Genomic DNA, 11,890 nt, shown 5'->3' on the forward strand with positions numbered 1-11,890 from the left:
GTTACAGAAGCGATTTTTTATGAGGGTGCAGGCATTAGCGTAGCTAGACAATTTTCCTAGGGGGGGCTATAGCCCCCCTAGCTAAAAATTTATGGACTGAACTTATAGGTTCAATTAATGTGTTATTTCATAAAATTTAATAAAAAATTAGACATCAAAATAACTCGTCAATTAATTTATAATAAAGCAACTAAAAGTAGTTCCACACTTTTCCCAGCAAAAAAATTGTGAGTTGTTCTAAAGTACTTCCTGTCCTCAATTATTTTAACTACACAGGAAGTTTTTTTATTTGATTTTTTTCATATTTTAATGTGTAATTTTTTGTTTTCTTTTTTTTTCAAATAGTTTAAAAAAAGATCATCATAAATAAATTGGTACTAATTATTCAAATTTTGCCACAAAACTGCTAAATCCATTATAGAAAAATCGATAATTTTGGAAATTGTTCGAGGAAAAACGTTTCAAACAAGCGTCAGAATGCATTAAAATCATAAAAACAATATAAAAATTATTTATTTAGGAAAATATCACAAAATTTTTTAATTCACATTCAAAACACTGAATTCGGATCTCACATTAAGAAGTGATGCTAATTCATTGCAACGGCTGTTGAAACGGTGGACATTTGTCCCATGACAAGCTCATATTACATTCATTGCTTCTCCGCCAATTTTGCACCACTTCTAGACCAAAAAGAACATTTTCACTACTTTTTTGGCGACGCTTTTTCGCAACATTATTAAGATATTAATTTATGAAAAAATAGTTTTAATATCAATTACTATTTGTTTAATTAAATTGACTAAACTAAATCAATCATAAGTTCAACCACAGCTTTATTTCATAAATATCTGACTTGAAACATTGCCATCGGCAACTGCTACCACAACCCAAGTAATTCGATTGTTCATGAAAGTCTTTAGCGGAACTTTGTGCGATTGTATATACTTGTTTAATTTTTATAAAAATTAAAAAAAAAACTATTGACATTTATTGAAAAATGGAAAATCATAAATAGAGTTTCAAATTCTGGGGGGGCTAAAATTTTTCTGGGGGGTCTAAGCCCCCTCCCCAGAAGCCTTCCTACGCTTATGGGTGCAGGTAAAACCAAAATGCAATTTAATGTCAACGCTACTTCGCAACTTGAAGGTGAATCTTCTAACAAACCCATACCGCTCTTGGTTTTAAGAAAATAGAAAAAAAATTTAAAAGATCAATACGTCACCCACCTTTTGATCGCAAACATATTCTCATATTCTTATATATTTGAGAAAATGATGGAGTTGATGGGATTGATTGGTCAATTTCGCGTTGGCATTAAATTGCATTTTGGTTTTACCTGCACCCATAAGCGTAGGAAGGCTTCTGGGGAGGGGGCTTAGACCCCCCCAGAAAAATTTTAGCCCCCCCAGAATTTGAAACTCTATTTATGATTTTCCATTTTTCAATAAATGTCAATAGTTTTTTTTTTTAATTTTTATAAAAATTAAACAAGTATATACAATCGCACAAAGTTCCGCTAAAGACTTTCATGAACAATCGAATTACTTGGGTTGTGGTAGCAGTTGCCGATGGCAATGTTTCAAGTCAGATATTTATGAAATAAAGCTGTGGTTGAACTTATGATTGATTTAGTTTAGTCAATTTAATTAAACAAATAGTAATTGATATTAAAACTATTTTTTCATAAATTAATATCTTAATAATGTTGCGAAAAAGCGTCGCCAAAAAAGTAGTGAAAATGTTCTTTTTGGTCTAGAAGTGGTGCAAAATTGGCGGAGAAGCAATGAATGTAATATGAGCTTGTCATGGGACAAATGTCCACCGTTTCAACAGCCGTTGCAATGAATTAGCATCACTTCTTAATGTGAGATCCGAATTCAGTGTTTTGAATGTGAATTAAAAAATTTTGTGATATTTTCCTAAATAAATAATTTTTATATTGTTTTTATGATTTTAATGCATTCTGACGCTTGTTTGAAACGTTTTTCCTCGAACAATTTCCAAAATTATCGATTTTTCTATAATGGATTTAGCAGTTTTGTGGCAAAATTTGAATAATTAGTACCAATTTATTTATGATGATCTTTTTTTAAACTAAAGGGTGATTTGTTAAGAGCTTGATAACTTTTTTAAAAAAAAAAACGCATAAAATTTGCAAAATCTCATCGGTTCTTTATTTGAAACGTTAGATTGGTCCATGACATTTACTTTTTGAAGATAATTTCATTTAAATGTTGACCGCGGCTGCGTCTTAGGTGGTCCATTCGGAAAGTCCAATTTTGGGCAACTTTTTCGAGCATTTCGGCCGGAATAGCCCGAATTTCTTCGGAAATGTTGTCTTCCAAAGCTGGAATAGTTGCTGGCTTATTTCTGTAGACTTTAGACTTGACGTAGCCCCACAAAAAATAGTCTAAAGGCGTCAAATCGCATGATCTTGGTGGCCAACTTACCGGTCCATTTCTTGAGATGAATTGTTCTCCGAAGTTTTCCCTCAAAATGGCCATAGAATCGCGAGCTGTGTGGCATGTAGCGCCATCTTGTTGAAACCACATGTCAACCAAGTTCAGTTCTTCCATTTTTGGCAACAAAAAGTTTGTTAGCATCGAACGATAGCGATCGCCATTCACCGTAACGTTGCGTCCAACAGCATCTTTGAAAAAATACGGTCCAATGATTCCACCAGCGTACAAACCACACCAAACAGTGCATTTTTCGGGATGCATGGGCAGTTCTTGAACGGCTTCTGGTTGCTCTTCACTCCAAATGCGGCAATTTTGCTTATTTACGTAGCCATTCAACCAGAAATGAGCCTCATCGCTGAACAAAATTTGTCGATAAAAAAGCGGATTTTCTGCCAACTTTTCTAGGGCCCATTCACTGAAAATTCGACGTTGTGGCAGATCGTAAGTCTATTCATGATGAAATGTCAAAGCATACTGAGCATCTTTCTCTTTGACACCATGTCTGAAATCTCACGTGATCTGTCAAATACTAATGCATGAAAATCCTAACCTCAAAAGAATCACCCTTTATTTGAAAAAAAAAAAAAGAAAACAAAAAATTACACATTAAAATATGAAAAAAATCAAGTAAAAAAACTTCCTGTGTAGTTAAAATAATTGAGGACATTTTTGGAAGTACTTTAGAACAACTCACAATTTTTTTGCTGGGAAAAGTGTGGAACTACTTTTAGTTGCTTTATTATAAATTAATTGACGAGTTATTTTGATGTCTAATTTTTTATTAAATTTTATGAAATAACACATTAATTGAACCTATAAGTTCAGTCCATAAATTTTTAGCTAGGGGGGCTATAGCCCCCCCTAGGAAAATTGTCTAGCTACGCTAATGCCTGCACCCTCATAAAAAATCGCTTCTGTAACATATACTCCCAAACATATTTTGCTTCAAGCATATACATTTTTGGGTATTGCCCAAACATTTATATGTTTGATCTCTTCCAATATATAATATGTTTGAAAGCATATTGGTCTAAACAATATATGTTTGGGTAGTCTAAGTTCCAAACATTTTGTATTTTTACATCCAAATTCAATAATGTTGTCTTCCAAAAAACAATATGTTATTTTGTGAACATATAATATGTTTGGAAGCATTTTGCACCCAAAAATATTATATGCTTAAAAAAATTCTCCCAAACAATATTGTGCTCAAAATTTTATTTATTTATTTATATATTTACAATCATAATGAATTATGAAAATAAACAGGTAATATAGGTGCTAACAACATAGGTTTTCGACCTGAATGCTCAAAATTTTGTTTCTGCCTAATTGTATATTCCCCCACATCTTTCTCACTTCCACGACATTTTTTAGTTCTTAGCACCTTTTTCTGTAATACAAACATTGTAGAAGAAATTATTCAATTTTTTTATTTTAATTTTACCTTTTGCCGGACGGGAATTCGAACAGCGGACCACACAGTTTGTAAGGATCAAAGAAGTAGCTGATCAATTGCCCAAGGAAAAATAAAATGTTAATTTTGTAATAACAAGCAACAACCACCAAATTAATTCAATATCGCTCCAAGCTACTAAACACATATATGTTTATAGGCTATTTCTAAATTAATATATGTTTGCATCCAAGCATATTATATTTACAAACATTTTATGTCCCAAACATAATATGTTCTAACATATTAACATATATGTCCCAAACATGTTATGCTAGTTTATGAACATTATATGCTTGCACTCAAAAATATTGTGTTTAAAAATTTGTGTTCCAAACATATAATGTTTATAGCCAAACATATGAAAAACAGTCTTTTTCATCCGTGTGCCTTTTTCAGTTTGAACCCAAGTAGAGAGCAGTATATCTGATATATAAACTAAGGAGCTGAATTATGTAATGGTAAAAAAGTTCTTTCTTTTGGATTTAAAAATATGAAAAATATCCGAAAATAATAAAAATATGTATTTTATTTATTTATTTTTTATTTATTTTTTCCTATACAACAAGATATAAATCTTATAATTATAGCATAGGAATATATATTGATTAAGTTATATGGTTCAGCAAAATTAGGTATATAATATGTAAAACTAATACAATTTATAAAGGGTGATTTGTTAAGAGCTTGATAACTTTTTAAAAAAACAAACGCATAAAATTTGCAAAATCTCATCGGTTCTTTATTTGAAACGTTAGATTGGTCCATGACATTTACTTTTTGAAGATAATTTCATTTAAATGTTGACCGCGGCTGCGTCTTAGGTGGTCCATTCGGAAAGTCCAATTTTGGGCAACTTTTTCGAGCATTTCGGCCGGATCAATACGTCACACACCTTTTGATCGCAAACATATTCTCATATTCTTATATATTTGAGAAAATGATGGAGTTGATGGGATTGATTGGTCAATTTCGCGAAATAAACTTGGTCACTTATATATTATTTTAGTCCGTTTAATGTAAACAGGCTTCAATGGAAAACGGTATTCACATTTTACAATTTCTAACCTTCAATAAACGTAGATTGTTTTCCATTTTTACAATACCACAAAACACAAACATAGGTAACTTCAAATGCGTTCTGTCATATATTTTTTCAAACCTTTACCACGTGTCCATTTGTTATTGCACACTTTATTTATTTCAACCCTTTGCTATGATTTGTTGTTGCGTTCAAAATATTTATGCACACATTTTGAATGCAGCAGACAGAATGTCGCCAATCATATTTTTCAATTTACGCGAAAAAAACCCCAACTAGTCTTGTGTCGTTCCGGACCGAACTAGTACAAATGAACGATTCACTAGTAGGAACGAACGGTACTAGTTCCATTTCTTTCACTCTCATAGTACCACGGCTCCTTTTTTTCCTTTAGTACATATTTTCTATTTCTTTCCATCCCCTAAGTCTGTCAGTTGTCTGTGTTCAATTGACAGATGTGCTTCATTTCTTTAAGAACTGTCATTTACTCTACAACACAAATCTGATGAAATTTGCACAATTTTTCTGAAGAAAATAAAAATATCTTGTTTTGTACAATACATAGTGTAAAATAAAACTTCATACACATTACACTTTCAAAATCAACTTTAACAGTTTTCAACTGTCGTTTGCCTCATAAAAAAGGGATTTCAAATCCACTTTCAGTATATTTTGAGCTTAATGTGAATGGGCTATAACAAGGGTAAGTTAGTATAAAATGTCTGTAAGTGAAATTTATAATTTAAGCTTTTATTAATCTCTCTAGAAACCAATCAATGTCAGACAAAAGGAAAACTAGTCCTATTTGGACACATTTTGTAGAAATAGGCAAAGATAGGGCGCAATGCAAGTACTGCAAAAATAGTCTTAGCACTGTGTCTGGATCAATTGGTAACCTTAGTCGGCATATGAAGCGGAAGCATCCAGCTACTCCCATAAATACGGAAAGACAAATGCCATCCTTGGTCCAGGTTTTGGAGAGCTGCGATGATGAAGTACAATGTGCAATCTCAACCACTACGCCTCATACAACAGAAAACGCAACTGGAGGGGCTACAAATTGTTCAAGCCCAAAGGCAAATAGAAAAACACAACCAAACATTACTCAGTTCCTTCAGAGGCCACCACCAACTCGTAAGGTAGAAAAAATCGACTTACAAATTTTGAAAATGATCGTAAAAGGCCACCATTCCTTCAGAATTGTGGAGGAACCAGAATTTAAAGCCTTACTGGAACTAGTTTCACGTTGCCCAAATTATAGATTGCCATCTCGTAAGAAAATCTCAAATGCTTTGCTGTTAAGTAGTTACAATAGGGCTGTTTTCTTTTTGCACTGGATAGAACTTTTGTATGGCAATCGTTGCACTGGTGTTCTATCCAGTGCAACTATCAGTGCAAGTCGCACCAGAGTCACCATTATATGCGAATTTTGTAGTTGTCAAAATATGAATTGGCAACTAACTAAAATACTGGGGAGGAACACATCTCAAGTGAATGTCACATACTGAAAAGAAGAAGAAACAAAAGCAAATGTAAATAAACAAAACAGAAGTATTTGTTTAAATTTTGTTTCACTGCAACAAAAACAGGAATATGTATCGAATTATGTAGAAATATCTAGTGGCCCAACTTTAATAGTAGCGTCTCTAACAACTTCCGATAAAGGAACTCTCACGGAAGTGACGATTTCATTTGGACATTTCGTCAAAGGCCTTCTCTGTATTTCGTGAGACTCACAATAATTATGGAGTTCGAAAAAATTTAACCGCGCCTTAAATTTTTACCAAAACACCTTAAATGGCATGAGAATCAGTGAAATGTGTTTTATTTTCCTACAAATCAAAGTTTAAATTGCATGGCTCGGGTGGTGGAAGTTTAGTACGAAGGTCCAAAGAAAAGTCTTAATCCAAGAAATAAAAACAGTTCCTTCAACAATGGTGGGGGTAATATTATGGTCTGGGGGTCGTTTTTTGGACATGTTATGGCTCCGATTTATAGAGTATAGAGGGCACTATGCTTTTGGAAATCTTCAAAAACAGTTTGTCCCATGTAATATTACCATAACAATCACGGGAAATACCGTCTACATGGATTATTCAGTGCGATCATGATCTCCAGCACTCGTATAGTGTGCTAAAACAACTTATTTCTAATGAAAAAGTGTGTGTACTTGTACTCTATGTTTCGAATTCAGGCCAATGTCGTTCCTATGTTTAAAAACAAAATAATGTATTATACCCTTCATTGTGGACCAAATTCATTGATACCATCTCAAGTTTGTTGCGAGCTATATAAAGGTTGATATTCCCATATGCATGAATTTGAATCTGCACCGATTTAGACAAAATTGTATACACTTCAACAAAATCTATGTACTTAATATTTGAATCTAACTTTATGGGACGAAACATAATTTTAGTCAAAAATAAAAATAATAATAATAAGAAAATCTGAAGTCTGGCGGGGCAGACTATAATATACACAACTTTGTATTTAGATCCACATTTTGATAAAATCTCAATCCTTCAATTTTGTTGAGTGCTTTTTATAAAGGTTTATGTTGCTATTTACCTCACTCGATTTGGACAATGTATATTGTAATACTTCTATAAAGAGTGCGACGCAGGGTATACATTTTTAGGCAATTTCGCAAAATTGAATTTATAATCGGTCGAAAGATTTATATTAGAGGTTTTTTAAGAATCAGTGACCATCAGCACGAAATAACATTATATGAAAATTTACTATAGAAATACATTTTCAATAAATATGCTAAATTTTGAGAAAATTTTCTATAGAAATAAAATTTTGACAAATTTTTCTATAGAAAAACAAGTAAGGAAAGTCTATAAGCGGACAGGGCCGACTATATTATACCCTGCACCACTTTGTGATCTACATTTTCGACACCATCTGAATTCCTTCCAATTTTTGAGTGGTATATATAAAGATTTATGTTCCAATATACATGCATTTAAATCTGAACCGACAATATATTTAAGACCAAAATTCTATTGACTTAAAATTTATGTCGGCTAATGCCCTGGGGTGGAACACAATGTTAGTAAAAAACAAGTAAGTAAAGTCTAAAGTCGGGCTGGGCCGACTATATTATACCCTTCACCACTATGTATACTGTAGGTATCTTCCACAATTCAAATAAAAGAAATGTAATTCAAATTTCTTTCAATTTCAAAACGAAACTAAACTAAAAATTTTATTTTAAAAAATGCCAAAACATAATTTTTACCAAATATCCAAAGCATGCTAAGATTATGTAATATTTTAAATTAACAAGTAAATAAAATGGAAGTGTTGGGAAGGTAGTTCCCACAGTACTCCCCCGTCGAAGAACGCTAGAATCGTTCTGGGATTTTGATAACTCTTCCAAATCGGGTTCTTTTTTCTCCACAATATCTTTTATGAATTTCTGCTCCCTGATTGAAATTATGTTCATTATTTAAAATAAATGCAGGCTTGACTCGGTCTATAGATACGTTTTGACGTTTTCCATCAACCATAATACCGTACGTCTTTTTACGTCTATCTAGAACAAGGTAGGGTCCTTTATACCGAGGTTGTAATGGTTTCTTATAGCCGTCCTGTCTTATCCAAACATGCGAACAGCTTTCCAAACTCTTGCTTATAAAAACAATTGGTTTTGAGTGGTGTCTTGGTTCAGTCGATTTTACGCTTCTGATTGCTGATTTTATGTAATGAAGTTGATCTGTAGGATTTAGAGTAGAATCCTCCTTAAAAAAATCACCGGGTAGTTGTATTTGTTCTCCAAAAAGCATTTCTGCAGGGCATGCTCCTATGTCCTCTTTAGTAATAGACCTGATACCTAGTAGAACTGTGTTGAGTGTTTTTGTCCACTGAATATCTTCTGCACATGTTAATGCTGATTTCAAAACTCTATGAAAACGTTCTACAAGTCCGTTTGATTGGGGGTGAAATGAGGTTGTAAAATTATGTGTAATGCCCAATTTAGCTATTTCTTTAAACATGTGAGATGTAAATTGACTTCCTCTATCAGTGGTTATGGAATTTGGTATTCCGTATCGGCATATCCAATTGTTGTAAAATGCGGTGAAGACAGTTTCAGCTCTTATGTCGGGCAAAGGAATTGCTTCTGGCCAACGACTGAAACGATCCATGCATGTTAACAGATGTGTGAATCCTTCAGACGGAGGTAGTGGTCCGACGATATCCAAATGTACCACAGCAAAACGAGATGTTGTCGGTGGAAACTTGCCAAATTCAGTTTTGTTGTGCTTGGTGATTTTGCACCGTTGACATTCCAAACAACCTCGAGTCCATTCATTAATATCCTTATTCATAGAAGTCCAATAAAATTTCTTTGCGATCAGTTTACGTGTTGCTCGTATTCCCGGATGTGAAAGGCTATGTATATTGTGAAATGCTTGCTTACGGAATTCATTTGGGAGGAACGGACGGGAAACTCCTGTTGAGACGTCGCACCATATCTTAATGTCCGTGTTTGGAATATTTACTGCAATTATCGTTTTGCTCTTACTTTTAATCATTTTAAGCTGAGGGTCTTCTTCTTGAGATTCCGACAGTCTTCTATAGTCTAATGGTTGTATCTTGATGGCCTCAATTCTAGATAGAGCGTCAGCGGTGACATTTTGGGAACCTGGAATGTGTCTTATATCAGTAGAAAATTGCGCAACAAAATCTAAATGATTTCGCTGCCTAGGAGAGGCTTTCTCTAACTTTTGTTTGAAGGCGAATGTCAATGGCTTATGATCGGTTAGAATAATGAATTTTCTTGCTTCCAAAAAATAACGAAAATGTTGAACGCTTTTGAATACTGCTAAAAGCTCACGATCATAGGTGCTATATTTCATTTGTGTTGACGTTAGCTTTTTAGAGAAAAATCCAAGGGGTTCCCATGCTCCGTCGACGTATTGTTCTAACACCGCCCCAATCGCATGATTTGAAGCGTCAACTTTAAGTACTAATGAAGCATTTGGAACTGGGTGAGTAAGGAATGATGCTTTTGACAAACTCTCCTTGCAAATTTTAAATGCTTGTTTTAGCTCGTCAGTCCAACTTATTTCACGAGTATCATTTTTCTTTGTCTCACCTTTTAATAAATCGTTGAGAACAGATTGTGACTTGGCGCCCTGAGGTAGAAATTTTCTATAAAAATTTAGCATTGCCAAAAATCGACGAAGTTCTCTGATTGTTTTAGGTATTGGGAATGACCGTATGGTGTCCACTTTTTCCGGTAGAGGTCTAATGCCATTTGGTGTGACGTGGTGACCAAGAAAATCTATTTCAGTTACACCGAAAATACACTTTGAAGGGTTAAGGAAAATTCCATATTTCTTAAAACGTTCAAACAATATTTTCAAGTGCTCTAAATGCTCTTCTTGAGATCGTGAGAAAATACAAACGTCGTCAATGTACACAAAAACAAAATCCAGGCCCCTACATACTCCATCTATATAACGCTGAAACGTCTGTGCAGCATTGCATAATCCAAATGGCATTCTTAAAAACTCGAATAAACCAAATGGCGTAATAACTGCTGTTTTTGGGACGTCTTCTGGATGAACGGGAATTTGGTAAAATGCTTTCGTTAAATCCAACTTAGAAAATATTGTTGCGCCGTTAAGAAGCATTTGAAAATCCGTTAAATAAGGCACAGGGTACTTATCAGGAACCGTAATACTGTTGAGTGCTCTGTAATCTCCACATGGTCTCCATTCACCATTAGGTTTTTTAACCATGTGAAGAGGATTTGCCCAGTTGCTGCTTGAAGTTTGTATGATTCCCTTGTCTAGCATATATTGAAATTCCGCTTTTGCTGCTTTAAGTTTTTCGGGATCCAGGCGCCTGCTTCTACAGGAAACAGGTGGGCCATGTGTAACAATATGATGATATATGCCATGGTCAGAAGAAAAATTTTCGTTATGCATTATTAGTTCTGGATATTTTCGGAGAAGCTCATGATATTTAGAATTTCCACAAATCATTTTTATCCCTATAGAATCTTCTTTACATATCGTTGCACTTACTGCGAGGAGTGTATTACCATCTACCAGTTTCCGAGAATTGAGATCTGGTAAGAGGTGAAAGTGACGTAGGAAATCAGCACCTAAAATGGGTCGTGAAACATCAGCCATTATAAAGCTCCATGCGAAAGATCTGCGCAACCCTATGTCCAAGGAAATATTTATTGAGCCGTATGTCCTAATTTCGGTTCCATTAGCTGCATAAAGAGATAATTTTTGTGGATTTTTGCGAGTTTTGCAGGGATAGACTGAGATCTCAGCCCCAGTGTCAACTAAAAATTGAGTTTTTGATTTTGCATCGGTAACAAACAGGCGGCCGGCGCAAACTCCATCGACTCCTTGGGCCGAACTTGTGGCCGATGGAGGAATTAGTTTTTTGTTATGTTGAAGTCACATGGGGGAATACATTTGCGAGCATTTTCGCCAAAACGAAAATGGTACCAACACTTACTTCTTGTATTCGATTGCTTACGGGATTTTGAGTTTGAACGCTTGTTTTGTCTAGAGCGGGATTCCAAAGCATCTATTCTAGCAATCACCTCGTCCATTTTTGTCGTTAAAATGCTGGATGTTGAAGTTTGTTGCAACTCTGAGACGAAACATGTCGTTGAAGTCGAGAGGGTTTCCATGATTCTATCTGCTCGTATGCCTAACTGGTCTATTTCCTGAGTATCACAGACCGCTAAAATACTTCGTATTTTCTCTGGCAAACGCTCTAAAAACAAAGTCCTTAATACCTCATCAGAAATCTTGCCAGCTGATAAACATTTTAATCGTTGTAAGCAGTGCGATGGTTTTTGGTCACCCAATTCTATGCCACTTAGTATGCGCTTGATTTGATTTTCCGCTGATTCGGCGAAGGAATCGGTTATGCGTTTCTTCA

The 11,890-nt window shown here is 34.4% G+C and overlaps 1 protein-coding gene across 1 annotated transcript; it reads left to right on the forward strand.

The window, feature by feature from the left end:
• Positions 1 to 5,328: 5,328 nt before the first annotated feature.
• LOC142238154 (uncharacterized) lies at positions 5,329 to 6,517 on the forward strand. Its single transcript, XM_075309712.1, has 2 exons — positions 5,329 to 5,666; positions 5,730 to 6,517. The coding sequence occupies exon 2, from the start codon at positions 5,740 to 5,742 to the stop codon at positions 6,469 to 6,471; it is 732 nt and encodes a 243-aa protein (XP_075165827.1). The 5' UTR covers positions 5,329 to 5,666; positions 5,730 to 5,739; the 3' UTR covers positions 6,472 to 6,517.
• The last annotated feature ends 5,373 nt before the right edge of the window (positions 6,518 to 11,890 follow it).

The sequence above is a fragment of the Haematobia irritans genome, chromosome 5 (genome assembly GCF_050003625.1).
Source record: "Haematobia irritans isolate KBUSLIRL chromosome 5, ASM5000362v1, whole genome shotgun sequence".
NCBI lineage: Eukaryota > Metazoa > Arthropoda > Insecta > Diptera > Muscidae > Haematobia > Haematobia irritans.